This window comes from Emys orbicularis, chromosome 2 (assembly GCF_028017835.1).
Source record: "Emys orbicularis isolate rEmyOrb1 chromosome 2, rEmyOrb1.hap1, whole genome shotgun sequence".
In the NCBI taxonomy this organism is placed as follows: Eukaryota; Metazoa; Chordata; order Testudines; family Emydidae; genus Emys; species Emys orbicularis.
In genome coordinates this window covers 107,116,431-107,135,474 of record NC_088684.1, presented here as the reverse complement: position 1 = coordinate 107,135,474, position 19,044 = coordinate 107,116,431, and the positions used below count along the sequence as shown (strand labels likewise).

The window sequence follows — 19,044 nt, the reverse complement described above, 5'->3', positions numbered from 1 at the left end:
TAATTAGTAATCTAAGTTTCCAGCTTGGCTCCACTTTCTCCATTGAATACTACAGTACAGGAATTTCTAAGTGCAACATTGATGATAGAATATATTGCTAAAGGGTTTGGTTTGGGTGGGAGCGTTTTATTAATTCCAATCTATGTGGTTTGAGTGCAGATGAAAGAAAGGGAATTCCTTTGCAGTATTTTCATTAGAGCTTTGTACACAACAGAATATTTTAAAAGTAGTATTTGGTGATGGGCGTGGAGGGATAGGTTACTGAGGGCCTCTCCACACAGAGTTGTTCCTGTTCAGCTGTTAGTGTGCCCACAGCTGGAGTCACTCAGGAACAGCTTTAAATTCACACCCTAACCTAATCCTTCCTAACTTTCAAGTGCAGCTAAATCCTAATTTAATTTGAGCCTCAACTGACCAGTTAATCTTGGTGTTTAGATGTATGTTCAAAATATATTTGGTTGATATGCTTACAAGATGTTTGGTTAGGGCAAAACAGCTGTGCCGAACTCAAACTGGGAAAAAATTAAGAACATCCCATTTCATTGTCAGGTGCTCACCCCCCCGATCCCAGTCCTGCTGGAGAGGGCACAAGAGCGAGATGCGAACAGGTGGGATCTCTCCCGCCCAGCGGGGCGATTAACTTTCACCGTGTGACCTTGTGCAAGTCATTCAACTTCTCCGTGCCTGGGTTTCCTCGCCTGGCCAAGAGGGCTCCAGTCAGCCCCTTACCTTTAGGAGCGGTCAGGCCCGAGGGTGCTGCCTGGGGCTAAGGGCTAGTAAATGATCAGCGCGGAGAAGGCAGTGGAGCGCCCCTGCAGGGCGCCCCGCTCGGGGACCTGGGGCTCGGCATTGCAAGCCAGCGGGCTGCCTCCGCCCACGGCTGGGGCTCTGCGGCACGAGACCCCGCCCCTGAGCAGGGGCTAATCTGCGCAGCTCCTCCTCTGCCCGGCTCCCGCGTGTGCGCAACCGGGCGGGCGCCTCTGGGGCCTGCAAGCGGCCGGGAGCCGGGGCCCGCTCGCCCCCCACGGAGCGTGCCCCATGTTCAGCCGCTGGCTCCTCCCCGCCTCGCTGGGCCGCTACGGGCGCGGGGACTGCTGCCGCCGCCTGCTCGCAGCAGCGGGCTGGGCTTGTCGGCTGAGCGGCGGCGGGGGGCCCTGCTGCGCTGCGCACGGGCCTGGGCAGCGCCGGCCGCGGCTGGGGGCCGCAGCTCCCCGCGGGCAGCCGGGGCGCTGGGCAAGTAAGTCGTGCCCTGGGAGTGGGGGCACTGCACACGGCCGAGCCGGCCCTGGTTGCTGCCCGGCCGGGGGGCAGGCGGATCGGCTCTGGAGTGAAAGCTCCACCTTTGATTTAGCCTCTCACGTCACCCCCGGTGCCTCCTCTGGGCGTTTTTCCTATTCCTCGCCCCGGGACTTGACTGCTCTGGCGTAGGGAGAGCTGTCTGCAGGGCAGGGGCTAGCACCACCGCGGGAAGAGGCTTTTGTAGAACCCACAGCGGCGCTAATCCTGCAGCCAAGCGCTCATCCTACTGAGCAAGCCTTAAATCCCCGGGCACAGGTCTCCACTTCCTAGGGTAAGCGGGTGCCCTGATATTTGGGGCTTTGTCTTCTACAGGCCGCTATTACCGCCCACCCCCCTGCCCCGATTTTTCACACTTGCTATGTGGTTACCCTATGGGGTGCACAGTTAGTGTTCCACCCTGTTCAGGCCTGGAAATGGCTCCAGGGAATAGGTAGTTAGTTATAAGTCTATCAGTGTGTGTTTTAGGGGGACCAGATAGCAAGTGTGGAAAAATCAAGACGGGGGGAGGAGGGAATAAGTACCTATATAAAACAAAGCCCCAAATATCAGGACTGTGTCTCTAAAATTGGGATACTAGTTAGTTTCTGCATCCGTTTGGCGCTTACAAATGTTGTTATATCGTCCTGAAGTATTGGGCCAGAATTTCATCGCTAGGTGCCTAAACCTTAAATAAATGGCCTGAATTTTGGAGTCGTGGGTGCTCGGCTCCTTTGAAAAGCAGGCAGCTTTTATTTAGGTGCCTAATTGTAAACAGTGGACCTGATCCTGTAGTTAACTGCTTGGGAGCTGTGTAGTGGGGCCAATTAAGGCATAGGGGTGGCCCCCACATAGTCAGTGGCAGATTAAGGCCATTGCTATGATTTCCAAACTCTATTCCAGTAACATCCAACTAAAACACAAATGGGCTTATGTCTACATATTTAACAGTTAACTAAGGAAATGGACACACCGCTCCTCTGAAGTTCTGGCTGAGCCTGTCAGTCATTTACCAGCAGCCCATGCAGTATGAAATGCGCATTAAGGCCTCCATCCTGCAAACATTTACTCACTTTTTACATTCAGACAAATGGTAGTCTCGCTGAAGTCAGTGGGACTACTATACACAAAGCATGTGAATGTTTGCAGGGCCTTTCTGTTAGATAAGGAGGGGAGGTGTCCTAGCAGATAGACCATTGGCCTGGCTCAGGAGACCTCCATTTCATACCCTACTCTGCCACAGGCCTGCTGGGTGACCTTGGACAAGTCACTTCGCTTCTCTGTGCTTCCATTTTCCCATCTGTAAAATGGCATAATGATACTGTCCTGCTTTATAAAGCACTATATAAGAACTAGGTATTATTATTCATTACCACAGTGCACGAATAACTCATTTGCTCAACAAATGTAGGCCCCAGTCCCCGCAGTCAACTTCATGCAGGCAGACTTGTATAGCTGCACAGAGCTCATTGTAGGACTGGAGTGTTATTGCAACTGCTTTGTGTTCTTAAAGGATACTCCAATTTAATCTAATTTCTATTTTTTTACCTATTATTGTTGCAAGTAAAACAAGATTACCACAAACAGGTGGAAAGGAAATCTGTTTACTTTGCAGACTTGATGGTACTTTAGATATAGTCAGTTTCTCCTGTTTGTATGGGTCTTTCACACAATAATGAGGAGAAACATTCTGAATAAGAAAACTGGTCATAAAGCCACAAACGTTGGCTCAAGGAATTTTATTTCTATTAGATTTTAAGTTGACGGTGCCTCTTAAATCAGCTGGGTTTTTTGTTGTTTTTAAGCGAAATTGTATCTGTTAACTGGGTTCCTTATGACCGTTTTCCACCTAGTGTACAAGAGAAGGAAAAAAGTATGTATCTATCAAAAGACCGTGTGCTGGTAATAGAAAATTATAACTGCTGTGTGTCTTTCTGCAGATGAACTGGGTCGACACTCAGCTACAGAGGCCTCTCAAGCCACCTTAGCCAGTGTAGTCCCTGTGTTTGGAGTGGTAAGTGTATTGAAAGGTTTCAACAAAGGACAATTTTTCCAAGCTAATCAGCATGTGTTTTTTCTCAAACTATTATTTGACAGAACTGGTCGTTCTCCATGATGTGTTCATAATGTGTAGATATTACTAAATAACTGTTTTAAAAACCCTAATTTGAGGGAAAGTTATGTTTGTCGATATATTTGCAACAGGACTATTATAATGTGCTAGCAAAATACCAACATGCTTTTTTTTATGAGAAGATCATTCTTGTTAACTCACAATTTAATCATGAAGACACAGTTTAACTCTTGAAGAATTGTTGTAAAATGCATGCTTTTGCTATTAAAAATACACTATTTTTGCCTTTTTCTCTTATTAATGTCACGGAATGTGGTAGCTGCAATGCAGGACAGCCAATGGTTGAAGGAAGAATATCTTTTTTTAGGTATGCAGCTGAGAGAACTAGGCTAGCCATTCATAGCGAACAATCTGTTCACAACCTCCTTGTTTGCCACTGGAAGATGATGTGATCACACGTGAAAGCAGACTGTTGAGAGCATTGCTACACATACAGGCCCTGATCCTACAATGAGGACCACATAGTTGTTTCCTCTTATATACAACTACTAGCTTTAAAAAAAAAATTGTGAATAGCTCTTGAATAAGCAACATCTCTCAAAGCAAGAGTGCAAAAGCTTTGATCAAATCAATTCTTGCAGTTTTTCCAATAAAATGACTTTATGTTTACAGAAAATACTCATGTTATGTTAATACTTTGGAATATAAATGAAAAGTAAATAAAATGTTAGAAACAAATTATTCCTTGCTTTGTTACATTAGCATGCTATCTATTCTTTCACTTACACATAGTGGAATTACACAGTAAATACCGTTCAAAAATCAGGGAGTGAATAGCCCCCTACTATTGTTGCCCTTTGCCTTGTAAATTGTTCAGCTAAAACAACACAATATGAAACAACAAAACCTGAAACACAAAATGTAAAGAGCCCTTCTTGTGCCAACACAAAAATCTCATTCTCTGTTTTAAAAAAAAAAAAAAATTCCTCCTGGGAAGTAGATATCAGTGCGAGCCAAAGATATAGTTATGAACTTAATTGGTGTATGTCTGAAAAATATTTTAATAAGTGCTGCTTTCCAGGTACTATGTGTAACATCCACATGTTCAAATGACCTGAAATATGTTGTCTAAGGCATTCATAATTACCTGAGGAGTATTAGCAGAGATGACAGGATAGCATACCTTGCCCCTCCTTAATAAGTGCACTGAGTCACCCACTAGAATTCAAAGCAAATATAAGCAATTTCACACAACTCTTTTCCTGTATGTATAGCAGCTTTGTGAGAACAAAATACCTACTCTTGTGTTTTCTTTTCTTTTCTCTTTTCCTCCCTTTAGATGAAATTTGACAAGGAAGGAAATCTTACCTCTTTTGGTAGGTAGAGTTTTCATTTTCTTTTCCTATTTGCTCTTTTGTGCAATATAGAATTTTCTAAGTGGAAGTTTATACTGGACAGAGAGTTCAATTCAAGAAGCTTTCATGGGTTTAGATAACTGTCGGTGTTGCAGCATTTCCCTTGGTTTTGCTCATCTATTCTACACAAATTCTTATACTGCATTCATCACAGTAGTATCTGAGCACCTTCCGATAGTGCATTAAGCAGTATAACTACCATCTGTCGTGTGGTTCCGTTTTGCTTTCATCCTTTTCCTCTTTGTCCCAGTCCACCACCAGTATATTTTTCCTTCCTGGGATACCTTTGTGACATGACACGTGCTTGACATGAGCTTTGCTAATGTGTTCTAACATGAAACATACTGTCTTTGCCTGTTAATTTGGTTACTTTTAGACTTTTCTTTATTAATAAACAGAGGGAGTTCTCTTTCACCCAAGTTATGATTATTTTGCTGTGTTAGACAGAATTATATTGGATGATCAAGGGGGGAAAGCACTATCGAGTTAGTTTCTTTCTGGGACTGCAAAACAGACTAATCCATAATTATAAAACGTTACTTTTCCCAGATAAGATTTTTCTTTTTAAATGTCTTCTTGGTAGAAAGAAAGAAAACAGAATTGTACCAGGAACTGGGTCTTCAAGCTCGAGATCTACGATTTCAGCATCTAATGAGCATTGCAACTAGAAACAACAGGATTATCATTAGAATGGAGGTAAAGTGATATTTTTATTTTCATTAACTTCAGTGGGTCTTAAATCTCTTTATAGGTGTCAATAGACATTAAAATACACTTGAACTATGTCTCAATTGCCAATACAGTCATGTTCTAGTGAGATCCAGGGGCCCTTTTAATACTGGCTATCTATGGCCTTGCATATATTATTATCCATCTGTCCTTAACCCTGGCACTGAATATCTAGCGAACAGAAGCACTTCATGTTGCACTTCATAATAATGAGCTCCTTGTCTTTTGTAGAATGGCTGTCTCTATTCAAGAGGGCCAAAATTTTTCCCTTTGTGGGCATGATGAGAATTTTTAGAGGCACAGGATGAGCACAGCTAAAAATTTGGAGAATCTTTCTTTCTTCCTGTCCCTCCAGTAACACCAGAGGCCTCCTCGAGTACACTAAAGAAAGTGCTTCCGATGTCAGTCCGGTCCATATACTTCAGGGGTTGGGGGGAATGACAGTGGAAGATAGATACTTGGGTACCCTGGACACGAGTGTGGCAAAACAAATCTAGGTAAATAAAAAACAAAGCTTATCATAACAGTCCCCTTATGGGAAGTGGGTTTAATGCATTTCAGAATTCGGTTTTCAATAAGTGGCAGTGAGAAAATTGGAAACCTTCATAAAGTATTAGCTGGCTGCCTAACTGCATTCTCTTTTTCAGTTTTTGAAGGCTGTGGTAACACCAGAGTTTCTTCTGATACTAGATTATCGCAATTTAAATATGGAGCACTGGCTGTTCCAAGAACTTGCATCTCAGCTGTCTGGAGATGGTCAGCTAGTTACATATTCCTTGCCCTTTGAATTTAGAGCCATAGAAGCAATACTGCAATATTGGGTGAGCTTCTGGTTATTTTAGCTACTTTTGAAAATGTTGTTTCATGGGAATGACAGTTTAATTTTCTGTTCTGGAAATATTTAGGAATATTTTTAGGAATATTTTGGGTTTGCTTTAGGCTTGTTTTGTTGTTGTTTCTTTTGGTTATGGGAGATCTAGACAAACATTTAGCACTGAGGAGAATTAACTATTGAAAGAACTTACCAAGGGACATGGTGGATTCTTCATCACTTGGAGTTTTTAAATCAAGATTGACAGATATATGCTGAAACATAAAAGTTACGTTTGCTGCCGAAATTACTGGGGGAGGTTCTCTGGCCTGTGTTATGCAGTAGGTCAGACTAGATCAGCATTTCTCGAATGTGACCACCAGGGGCTTTTCTTGTGGCCACAGCCTCCTGGGCAGTGACGGGGGGCAAAGCAGTGGTTTGTCCCCCAGGGCCATCAGCAGGGGTTGGATCCTGTCCCCCTGGATCCATGAATACTGGAAGAGCAGACAGCCAGTGACTTCCTTCCCTTCCCAGGGGTTGGGGGGCTCAGGCTTCAGCCTTGGGATGGCGGGCGGCAGGCTCCAATTGTGGGACTTTGGTCTAAGTTCCCTCTAAGCTGTGCAGCAGGCTATCAAGGGCTGCACAGGTGGGGAGAGGCGCCTCTTCTGCGGCCCCGCCCCAGCCAAGGAAAGGCATCTCTCCCCTGGCCCCAGCCCCGGAGCTGCTCCGGTGTGGAGAGGCACTGTCCTGGCTGCTGTGACAAAAGGGGGCTGGGGGAAGTCCTCTCTCCCTGCCACAGCCCCAGGCAGCTTGCACCCCAAACCTCTCATGCTGCCCCACCCCAGAGCCCACACACCCCATCCCCCAATCCTCTGCCCCAGCCCTGAGCCCCCTCCCGCACCCCAAATCCTTCATCCCAGCCCAGAGCCCGTACCCCCAGCCAGAGCCCGCACTTCCCCATCCCCCAATCCTCTGCCCCAGCCCTGAGCCCCCTCCCGCACCAGAAATCCCTCATCCCCAGCCCCACCCCAGAGCCCAGACCCCCAGTCAGAGCCCCCAACTCCAACCCTCGGCCCCACCCCCGCCACACATCACCTCTATATTGGGGCACATAACAAAATTCATTCCACACAGATCTAAAAAAATTAGAGGGAACATTTGGCTTTAGCCCTGGACCCCAGCCGCACTGCGGCAGGTGCTAGCCCTGGGCTCACCACCCCCCTGCATCGCCTCTGGCCCCCATTGCCTCCCTACCCACCTCCCCATCCAGGACTTTATTTGTCTCCTGGCTTGCCAGGACTGAGTAAGTCTGCTGTGAAAATTGATATTTGTGTGTTTGTTAATATCACTTTTCACTCCCTCCCAGCTAGTTAGTAAGTCTGGTGTGAAAAGTGATATTAACAAACACACAAATATCACTTTTCAAAGCAGCAGACTTACTAGGTAGCAAATCTTTTTTAAAAAGCAAAAGAAACGACAACAAAAAAAAGACAAGAATGTGCAAAGCCACTTTGTGTTTCTATTCTGCGTAGGTCCAGTAAAGAATAGCGACAACTGTACAGTATTTTTATTATTGAGTCTGAAAAAATACCCTATAAATTACAATGATTTGGATACGTATAGGTGCATATTTATTTGTTTTTCATAAAGTTAATTAAATATTTTAGGAAAAATTGTCAGAGCGGCCACCAGCAAGAATTAGTGGCCGCACTTTGAGGCCACCAAAAAAATTGTTGAGAGACCCCCTAGACTAGATGATCATGATAGTCCCTTCTGGCTTTAAAGACTATGAATGTTAATGGAAATATGACACCACCTAAGGTTGACCAAATTTCAGACACATGAACCTCATATCACGTTTATTCAGTAGTTGGCGTAATGTTTCAGTTTTATGTAAATTTTGTTCAAAAACTATTGCGGTGGGTATACGATCTTGTCAATGCTAGCTGTATTCCAGATAGCGCCTATGTATTGAAAAAGTAGATTGCATACCTGATTGTAACAGTGAATTCTGTGCTCAGTGAGAGAGTCAGTTGCCCAAACCGTTCTAAAAGGATTATTTTAATTCTTATGAAGGATCATGTTATTATCTAGATCAGCAATCTGCAAGGGAGACTTAACATTTTGCAGCCTCAGATCATTGAGACGCTGGAAGCTCTAGTGGATCCCAAGCTACTGTCTGTGGATAGAAGTAAAGTACACATTTTGCTACAAAATGGCAAGAGGTAAATAAGAGTAAGCAATGGAGAGCATAGCTGAACTTCAGAAAATTGTGTACAATATACATTTCCTAGAAAACTTTGCTTTTGAGTTGTGCAACTTATTTGTCATTGTAAATTCAAATGTATGAACTATCTAGTTGGAAAAAAATGAAATCCCACTTTGGGATTTGTAGTCTACCTTCTAAAACTGTGTATAATGCAAAAAAATTAATACTAGGCAATTTAATATGTTCATTGTAATGTAAAATCAAGAGTTCAAACCACTCTTCAAACCATTTGAGTACACGTGAACTTATTGGGCTATGCGTCAATACAATAGACGATACAATTGTCTGAATCAAATTACTTGTTTCTCCGAGTGCTCATGAACCCTTGAAATATGCCCAGAATACACCGCTAAATCCTTTTCAGTTAAGGTTTTGGTGATTTGGGGGCAGTTGGTCCCAGACTGGACCAGTACCGTGGCTAAATGCAAAATAGGGATTTACATTTTCTAAGAAACTCTTCCCCATTGACTCATTCTGGCAAGATCCAGGGAAAATGAAAATATTACCTCTCTACAATAATGCAAATGGGATTGCCTGATTGTTTATGCCTGTTTGTTTTTTCTTTAGTTTGTCAGAATTAGAAACAGATCTTAAAGTTTTCAAAGAAACAATCCTGGAAATCTTAGATGAAGAGGAATTAATAGAAGAGCTCTGTCTAACTAAATGGACAGATCCACAAGTATTGTAAGTAAAGTTGGGTAATTCAGAACACTTTTTAAAATGTGTCTTGTCCAAAGACAACCTGAATACCAGATTAGATTGCTTCTCTCCCCTCCCCTCAAAAAAAAAAAAGATCTATACAATGTTTTTAAACCATAATGCTTTACCTCTTTTTAAAGGGTGTTGTACGCCATCATCGCAGTGTGAGCATAGTGTTAGCAGCATTACTGATATTAGGGTGGAAGCATTGAAGATGCTGCTTCATCCACTGTTTGACTTAGCTGGCCAGCCTTGGTGAACAGGAGATGAAAAGGGGAGGAAAAGACAACCATCACTGAATGGGGAAACAGAAGGAGAAATGGAAATGTCAGTTTCCAATTCAGACAAAACTTTTAAGATAGGGTTTTAGGGAGGAAAAAAACAATATTTCACAAATGAAATAAAGAACCCCGCTTAAAATTTGTCTGCGTTGGATCAGTTGCCCTACCGCCGTATATAAAAGCTGGCATGCTATCCTTGAAGCTTACTTTGCCCACTAGCAGAGCTCCCCTGATGGACATATAACCCCACAGTAGTAGCACTGAGCATTGTTTTCATAGCCACTATAAGTACATAAATTAGCGCTGTAATATAGCATCCCAAGAGAACTGTACATGTCTGAAATAGCCACATGACATCCCTCCTGTGTGCTGATACAATATCATGCGCACATCAGTGGCCACTCTTAACAACGAAAATAACCAACCATATGTCCCATATTGATGACAAGCTGCTGGTCTGACCCTTACTTAAAAATCCAGGGCATATTGACTGACTGGTATATCCGACTTAAAGCTAAGAGCAAACTGGCTTCCTGCCTCAGTTCCCATGTAAATAATGCCAAATGATAGTTACACCCCACACTTCATGGCAAGTTGTTATTATTTATACAACACCAAGTGCATAATATAGCTCCCTGCCCTGCACAGCTTCAAATCTAAATAGACCATAATTATCCAAAAGGTGGGGTGTGAAGGGATGCAGTGTGTAAAAATCAAGAAGTGTACCTGAGAAGGCGTGGAAGGAGCCGGACATGAGGTGTATTGATGCCATCAATGTACTCTCGTACGTTGACTCCAGCATTGGTGCTTGTAGACAGAAAGCTATGTTAATCATATCTTCACGCGGAGATACAGCCAAATGTCAAAGACTTGTAGGACGGAGGGAGCGTTTTTTGGAGAGGTGGTAGAGTCTAATTCATGAAAGCAAAGATGTTGGAAGCTACTTTTTAAATCCTTTGGGTCTGTTGTTCAGTCCTCCTCTTTCTACGGCTATAGAGGAATGTAAAGGCATTCACCATCAAGCCAACTAGAACTGGATTTGGGGTGCTTAGTACAGACCATGTCAAAGCACTTTGTGCCTCTGCCACCAGAAACTGAAGACTTCTAAACCACAGCCACCCCCTTAGGACATGCAACTGAAACCTCTAGGTTTGGAAGGTTCTGAAGTGAACAGCCAGCCTGCCTCAAAGGGACCCTCTCTTTAGTAGAGAGACTAGGGTCCTTTTATCACTTCCAGTGGCCCTAGTTACCTCAGACACATGAGTCCTTAGGCACGGTCTAGAGATGAGTTTATGGAAAAACAGCTTCAGAGAGACTTGTTTAAATTGCTCCTTGATAAGGTAAGCAAGTTCAACAGTATCCACATGAGACATTGGAGGGTATCCAGTTCCTCCTGGCAAATAGTGCAGTTAAGGTCATGCCACTGGGTGAAAAGAGGGATGGGGGTTGATTCCAAGTTCTCCTTGACATCTTAAAAATACAAGAGGGCCATCATGGCTCTCAAAGACCTCACTGTTTGCCTAGTCAAAAGAAAGATCCAAAAAGATAACTCCGGAAACCTGTATGCCTGTTGTAGAGAAGGTGACTGGCTAGGTGCTCTGGGCCTTGTGGATGCTACCAGGCACCTATGATTCATCCAGTAGGACTGAGATCTCTCAAACTTCAGGAAGGGGGATAGTGGCAGCAGTTTCACATACTGACTGTTGGGCTGCTGTCATCAGTTCCTGTGTCCACAAAATGCTTCAACTAAAATGCTTCAGTTGTTGTCGATGTGCAACTAAAAACACGTGTAAGTGCCAAGTAGATTTCAATATTATGTATATAACTTAGACCTCACTGTATGGGGGAACAGAAGGGAGTGTTAACAGCATCACTGCCAACTTCCACCATTTGAGGGCACCAGAAAATTAACAATCTCCCTTAAAAATGTCACAATGTGATGCTGGGACAGTAATATTTATACATTGCCTGTGCATGTTTATAGCAGGGCAAATGTTACCCATTTTACTGACCAAAGTAACTGACTTTTGCTCTTCAGCTAATAGAAATTGGAAAAGCATGTACCTTCTTTTCCATGACACTCTTTGTAACAGCAGAAGTTCCCCATGTGCCTAACTGGATTTTGCAGCATTGTTGTCAAACAGGACTTGTGGAGAGTTTTTCCCTTGTCACTTCATTCTGGGCCCATGCTTCAGAACATGTAAACACGTTGTTGATAAGTGCATTGCTGATCCCTAACTAGAAAATATAAATTGTTGCTCACAGTGAGGAGAGCATGTCTGGAATTGACCATGCAGAGGAAATGGAGCTGCTGCTGGAGAATTATTACAGACAAGCCGAAGATCTCGCTAATGAAGCACGTGAACTCAGAGTATTGATTGATGATTCCGAAAGTATCATCTTCATCAACCTGGACAGGTTAACTATCCTTATGACACATACTACTTGTTATACTGTCAGAAGCTTTGCAGAAATTTGTGCTGTTTTACCCTTTTTTGAATTGGAGTCTGAGAGCAGACATTGGGAACCAAGACTGGGAGGCTCTTATTCCTTGTGGTTCTGGGAAGGTAATAGTTAAAAGAAATACCCAGATGTTCATGGGGAAAATATAACTTATTTATGAAGAATTGCTATGTAATGCAGCAAAACTGACACTTGAATTGACTCTTAAATGTAGGTTGCACTTAAGTGTTGGTGTCTACCTTCAAGAGCATGCCCCTGATTTTTCTGGATCACATCTTCTGCTATCCAGTAAATGTTGCATCCACACTAAGCATGATGATACAGTAATCAGCTTAGTTTGCATCAAATATTTAGCTTTATTAAGACTAAACTATTGTAAATAAAAAGGCTGAAATTTGTTATTACGCACTAATCAACTTTTTCAGTTTTCTGTATTTAAAAATAATTTATACAGTCTTAACATCTTGAAGTGTATCAGATAAGCCACTGTTGAAAAGCAGTGTATGATATTCTCTCCTCCTCCTTAAATGGGGAGTTACCTCAAGAAGCATTCAGAGTGGACACTCCCATCAGGAGGCCAGCAAAAGTTGAGAAGAGGTGGATGTGGAATGCCCCAAAGTAGACTCTGCTTTACAGTCCACAGCATTTTCTGACCCTCTGTTTCTTTGTAAGTATACTTGCAAGGTAACAGTAAATGTTTCTTTTAAATAGTCATTTATAAATTCCTATAGTTAATGGTAAGAAAACAAAAAGAAACACAAGTTTCCATAAACTTTTACTGTTACTTTACACACATACTTATAACAGGTGTGACCAGATGTCCTAGATCCTGCTGATTGCAAAGCAGAGTCTGCTGCCTGAGAGGTGCATTGCTGCTGCAGTTTCAAAACATCTCTTTGGAAAAAAATCACCTGATACACTAGCTCTTGTTTCTGTGTTATAAATTAAATAAATTAATAGAGATATCCTATCTCCTAGAACTGGAAGGGATCTTGAAAGTTCATTGAGTCCAGCCCCCTGTCTTCACTAGCAGGACCAAGTACTGATTTTGCCCCAGATCCTTAAGTGGCCCCCTCAAGGATTGAACTCACAACCCTGGGTTTATTAGGCCAATGCTCAAACCACTGAGCTATCCCTCCCCCCTTAATTGCTTAATACCAGTGTGAGTTGCTCCGTCAATTGTTCTGATGTAGTGCATGCTGCGTAAAACTTTATTACTAGACAGCAAGTAAACATCTGTGTTCATCTCATAAATCTTTCTCCCTTCTTCAGCCACCGTAATGTGATGATGAGACTGAACTTACAGCTGACCATGGGGACTTTTTCGCTCTCTCTTTTTGGACTGATTGGAGTAGCCTTTGGTATGAACTTGGAATCCTCCTTTGAAGAGGTGAGAACCAGTGCTGCTTTAGAATTGATTTTATAACTACTGACAGACAACACGGGTACCAATGCACCTGACTTAACCCAGGTTTTCTGTTAAGTATAACACTCTTCACTGATAAGACTCCAGTTTTATACTGGTGTAAAGCGAGAGAATTGGGCCCACTGATTCCAGCTTTAGTGCAATGACTTTCTTTTGTCGTGAATTAGTTCATGGCTTGTTCAGTTATGACTCTGCTGCAGGATATTCTTCTGGATGATCAGGAAGAGTAATACTCCAGGAGGAAAAGGGAGGACAATACTGTACTTGGGCATGGTAATGTTCAGCCATTCATACTTCTGAAAGGTCTTGGAGTTTGTATTAGAGTCACTTTCATATGCAAAGGTGTAAATCAGTTAAATGATTTTCTAGACTTCATGGTGGAGCCATGACTCTACTGTAAATTAAATAATTACACTTACATTGCTGGTAGCTGTCACACTTACATGCATTACCTTAAAAAGGAAGAGATTTCTTCTTCTTCCCTCATCGCCGCCTTCACACACAAAAAATGAGGTGGGGGGAAATCTCTAAATTCTTGGTAAAAACAAGAGCTATCTTCGAAAGGAACCGTGCATGTGGGCTAGTGTGGTAGTGAGGAACACTAAAGTGCAGAGACCAGCACACCAGTGCTCTGGAAATGATGGTGTATCAAGTGGATCACTTTGCCTTGCAATAACCCAGAGTCTCAGCCAACCTTCCCCAGCCAAAGAAGTTCACCATACTGTGGAGCCTTTGGAGGGGATGGAGAGGGGTTTAAATTAGAGGTGTGGGAGTGAATCCACTGAGGACCCTTGTTCCACAGAAAGAGCTGCATGATTAATGGCTATTTTTTCCATTGCTAGGATCACAGAGCATTTTGGCTGGTGACAGGGATTATGTTTTTGGGAAGCGGCCTTATCTGGCGGCGTTTGCTTTCATTCCTTGGACGGCATCTAGAACCTTCACTACCTCCCCAAGTACGTATGGCTGGCTAAAGAGGTCCACTGCATTCTGTGTGCACAGTACCACTGCTACTTCCTGTGTTCAGTGTGTACTGTGGAATTTGTAATGGATGTGATCAAGGAGGGGTGGACGGGGACACAACTTCCACTTTTATGGAAGTAATTGGTGAAATCCACGTCCCCCAACTTGGGAAGGTGGTAGGGTAGGCTTCCCTAAGCAGGCATAGGGGGAGCACAGGACAGGGCAAAGGAAAGCTGTGACACCTAAGATGCACTGCTTCACCCTGCAAGTATTTGCTGCCAGAAGTGACGAGGCAGGCAATCCCTTGAAAGCTGCACCTAGTGTAACTGGTAACAGGAGCGGCTCACATGTACATGGCCACAGCCATCCTTTCTCTGCTTCTATGGCACTCAACTCAGCCATGCTGCTGTTCCACTCCCCCCATCCCACCCACTCGTCCCTACCCCTCACCCAGAGGTAGCTTGGTGCTGGAGAGGGGGAGCTATAAACAGGTCCCGGATAGAAAAGATCACAGGGGGGAGCTGGGTGGGGAACAAGAACAAAAGACTAGACTAAAGAGCAAAGAAAAAGAGAGGGTGGCACTTGTGCTGGGGCCAGGGGAGCAGCCTGACCCTCCAGGTACTTGCAGCTGTTCCTCCTCAGATGTACCCCAGAATCCTTTGTGCTGACTTTCATAGCTTTTCAAAGCTTGATGACACTTCAAAGGAGGCTTCCTGAGAACTGGCCGGCACTTGTATGCTCCATGGCCCTTTTTTTTTTCTTTTTTTTATTATTATTATTTTTTTTTTTTTTTTAATAATCATTGGCTATTATGTGATTTGCCTAGGTGCCCACGTTGCTGAAAAAAACTCATCCAACAGCTGGAAGAATTGAAGTAAAAAATGACCTTAAAACAGAAGCCTTTATGTCAAGCAGAAGCACGCTGACAAATCGATAGAACCGGAGAAAGCAACTGGCTTTTTTTGTTACATGGCGAACTGTACACACACTTGCACACCTGTTTTCCCTATAGTAAAAATTAAGAATTTTTAAAGTCATAGAATGTCAATCTCTATCTTATGCACAAAAATGTTTTTAAAGTTGATATTTTAATGGCACAAAAGTCAGTAAATGCAGAGAGAAGATTCCCATAGGATCCTTAATTTTTTTCTCATGTGTTACACTAGAGGATTTCACTAGACTACAGCATGATGCACAGCTTGCAATTTCAGGCTCTTACAGTTTGAGGTCTTCCATCCAAGGACTGCTCAGGCCCAGCCTTCATTAGTTAGGCATTGACAAGATTTCAGCCTAGGGCAGTAGTGTTAAAGATAGAGGCTAACATTAAAAACAAAAACTGCTATACTTGTCCTCAATAGGAGCTGGTTTGATTTTTGAAAATCAGGCTACTCATTCAGGAGCTGAGAGATGGAGTTAGGAGCCAAACTTTAGGCTTTTAATGTAGCGTGGTTGTTTTTTTCCTTTTTAGTTGTTCAAGGTTGTATTCACTCTCTAGAGAATAGGATACCAGAAGCAGGAATCAAACTCACATTTCTTGTAGAGCACTAAACCGGCACAGCCAGACCAACAAATACAGAAAACTGCTTTGTTTCTATTAAATGAAAAATAAACAAGTTTTGAATGTCCAGTGCTCACCTGTTCAAAGACTAATCAGGCCCAAATGGGTTTTTAAAATCAGAACAGCAGGCCCTTTCAGACTGGTAACAGATGCACATTTCAAGCATGCAACCACTGCCCTTTCAGTTGTAACTGACTAGATGTATTTACACGTGTAGTATATCAGTTCCTTAGTCGATTAGTAAGAACTTACCTTAGGGCCTGATCCAACTCCCATTTAAAAAAGAAAAGTCAGTCTTTTTTCCTGACCTGACTTGTTTCCTTTCATCTCTTTCTGAAGACATAGATGACCAGGATCATCAAGTATACTGCAGTTGTCTTGCAGCTGGTTTTATTACTACACATGGTGGGTGAGATTAGGGGCAAATGTGGGGTGAAATTTGTCTGCAGGTCAGGGGAATGGGAGGTAGTAGCAAAGTTACGTAACTAAGGGATACAAAGATCAGGTCTGACTATCAAAAAAGTGCTGATTTGCTTCCTGCGATGGTGGAAGAGAGTTAAATGCCTGCTACTTCCACCCACCTGCTGTTTGCCTCTCCTGAGGGCCTTACCCCGCTGTGCAGAGTGACTGTAAAACCCTTCTAGATCAGAATGGGAACACATACACCTGTGCCAAGTACAGTAAGGTAGCTCTTTAGCCAGCAACTTAAACATTGTGTAAACCACTGCCCACCTGACAGGCTGAAAAATTTATTGTAGCAGCAACAGCATAATTAAGTGCTCAGGTGAACAGAAAATGGAAACTAAAGAGTTCAGAAATTGTTATACTTCTGCAAGCCTGTGGTCTTTCAAAGTAAAATCCTGTGTGGCATCTAATGATTATCAACTAACTGATTTAACTTTGTGTATCTTTACACTTTCAAAGCATAGCATCTTACAAGATAATGCATTGTTCTTTCTCTATATTTTACTTTAAAGGTAGCAGGGGATTGGATGGCAGTTGAAATCCCCAGTGGCCAAGTCATTACCATCTACTGGTTGTCAAGTGACCTTTAGGAAGTGGTTTGGTCTTGATCCAGCTCCTAGTGGGGAAACTGTTCACAATATGCAAACACCCATGAGGTTGAGGACTAATGTTGGCATACCCAGAGAGGGCAAGAAGTGAATGGGTATGGATACTGAGGTTCTGACTCAGGAAATGATCCCTTCAGGTCATGGTTTTGAAATACATTGGCAGGGCTATTGGGAAAGCTTGCATTGTTGCTTCCCCAGCTGTCTTTTCTCTGCAGCTACAGGGCATTATTTTGACTCCTTTCATCTGTACTTAATTGACTTATGTACATTAAAAGCATTTAAAATAAGACCACTAGTTCTTTTACAGGGCTACATCCATGTCATAGGAGTTACCCAAGTCCAGAAAACCATTGGAAGTTTAACACCTGGCTCATTCACACTGCAAAATGTAGGTGTGGTAACAGAAGTCTGAGCTCAGGAGTGAGAAACTGAAGCCCATGGTGGTTGATAAGGTTTTGAGTGAAATTGCCACTGAACCAGACCTGTAAACCCCAGTAGCAACTGATTCAGCGTTTACATTATGTGTAGTTGACAAAGCTGCACTTCATTTGTAATACCCAGGACTCTCAAATAAAATGCCAACTGGTTTTATCCTTGTGTTTGGCAAATTGACTTCTTTGGTTTTGCTGACTCAACGGTAAGAGGAGTCTGTTCAGCTTGCATAAGCTTCACTCATTTTCTTTCCAACACAATTGACCAAAAAAAGCCTAGTGTTTTCTAGGGCTGAGGGTGAAGAACCTAAATAAGGCAATCCCCAGCTTGTCAGTCTGCCTCCTACAATCATTTGGGCTCTCCTACACCCGACTACTTCTATCAGACTTGTTGACAACTGGGATGTGCTTTCAAAAGTGGCAAGTGCAGGATGGTTCGGCATCCTAACAGGGAAGGTGTTAAGAGCAAGAGTCCAGAAGGAAAAAGTGAAAATAATGGCTTAGGGAAGGGAAAGTGCACTGCATTCAGCTCATCCATCCTGCTGCCTTCTAATTCTCCAGCTACTCCTTGATTTCCATCACTTACCCAGAGAGCATTTTAAAGTGGGGGTGTCCTTTTCTTTTCCTATTTTATCAAAACAAATTCCAAACAGTTACAGGTTGAAATGTTCAGCACAACGTGCTCTCTTCCTATTTATCTCCACAAAGCCCTTGTTTAAGTACTTTCTCCTCCTCCTCGCCCTCCCTCCCCATCTCTTCATTTATGCTGTCCAGCTATCAGGTTCTTGCTAGCTCTGATATTTATTGCTTTATTTAGGCAGGTTAAAACAATTATGCCCAGTATGGATGCCATGGCAAATGATGATGTAGTAAAAAAAAGCATAAATCTAAAATTCAGCTTTTAATCTTCTGTTTTAAAGCTAGAATTATCAAGAACTGGAAGAGTCTTTAAAACTGCTTCCTGAAAACATTGAGAAAGTAGGAAAGATTTGTTGACTTTGGAAAATATACATGTGAGGATGATTACTGTTTAAAATTCTCCAGTACTTTGCTACTTGCTTGTAACACACAAAAAAAGTTTATCATAGTGTCATAACTTCTGACCCCTCCCCCACATATACACCCACCAATGGTTGTGGACCTAACCCACAAAGAACGAGATCATATGCTGTTGCTTAAGTATGTCGTTTAATTGTATATGGATACATGCTCAGCATTAACCTACCCCTTCAAAACCACAATACTCATGAGTCGAACACATAATATAATTAACAATAAGAGCAGGATTTTAACTTACCAGAGTCATTGAGTTCTACATAAAAACATAAGGAACAGTCGCCCGTGGAATCCAACCTTGAGCTCCTTGCCCTTCTCTTCCCCTTGAAGCAGACATCCTGCTTCCTTAACACATACCTCCCCTGAGACTCTCAACAGGCAAGTGCTATCCTTAAGGATGCCCTAGGCCTGCTCTCTACCACCCAGCTGCTGCTAACCTTTTGCAACTGCCCACCATCCATCTATCAGGCATACCTTTCTAGCACAACTTCAGCAGCAGTGAAGTCAACACCAAGTAGCAA

The 19,044-nt window shown here is 42.9% G+C and overlaps 1 protein-coding gene across 2 annotated transcripts; it reads left to right on the top strand.

Annotated features, from left to right (window-relative positions):
- The first annotated feature begins 1,038 nt into the window (after positions 1-1,038).
- On the top strand, positions 1,039-17,629 carry MRS2 (magnesium transporter MRS2). 2 transcript variants are annotated; one of them, XM_065398021.1, is made up of 11 exons: positions 1,039-1,237; positions 3,216-3,289; positions 4,689-4,725; positions 5,348-5,460; positions 6,141-6,314; positions 8,399-8,529; positions 9,141-9,257; positions 11,819-11,971; positions 13,289-13,406; positions 14,285-14,398; positions 15,232-17,629. In XM_065398021.1, exons 1-11 carry the CDS (start codon positions 1,039-1,041, stop codon positions 15,340-15,342), a joined length of 1,341 nt encoding a protein of 446 aa, XP_065254093.1. In that variant the 3' UTR covers positions 15,343-17,629. The 2 variants fall into 2 exon arrangements, with proteins under 2 accessions (XP_065254093.1, XP_065254094.1); XM_065398022.1 differs by lacking the exon at positions 1,039-1,237 and having other exon boundaries at positions 3,218-3,289; positions 6,150-6,314.
- Positions 17,630-19,044: the final 1,415 nt, after the last annotated feature.

Bases quoted from the DNA above. Each gene is read 5' to 3' on its own strand.
- MRS2 (XM_065398021.1), top strand. From the start codon at position 1,039: ATGTTCAGCCGCTGGCTCCTCCCCGCCTCGCTGGGCCGCTACGGGCGC. The intron at 5,461-6,140 runs GTAAAGTGATAT...TCTCTTTTTCAG, and splicing joins GGATTATCATTAGAATGGAG to TTTTTGAAGGCTGTGGTAAC. The intron at 14,399-15,231 runs GTACGTATGGCT...TGATTTGCCTAG, and splicing joins AACCTTCACTACCTCCCCAA to GTGCCCACGTTGCTGAAAAA.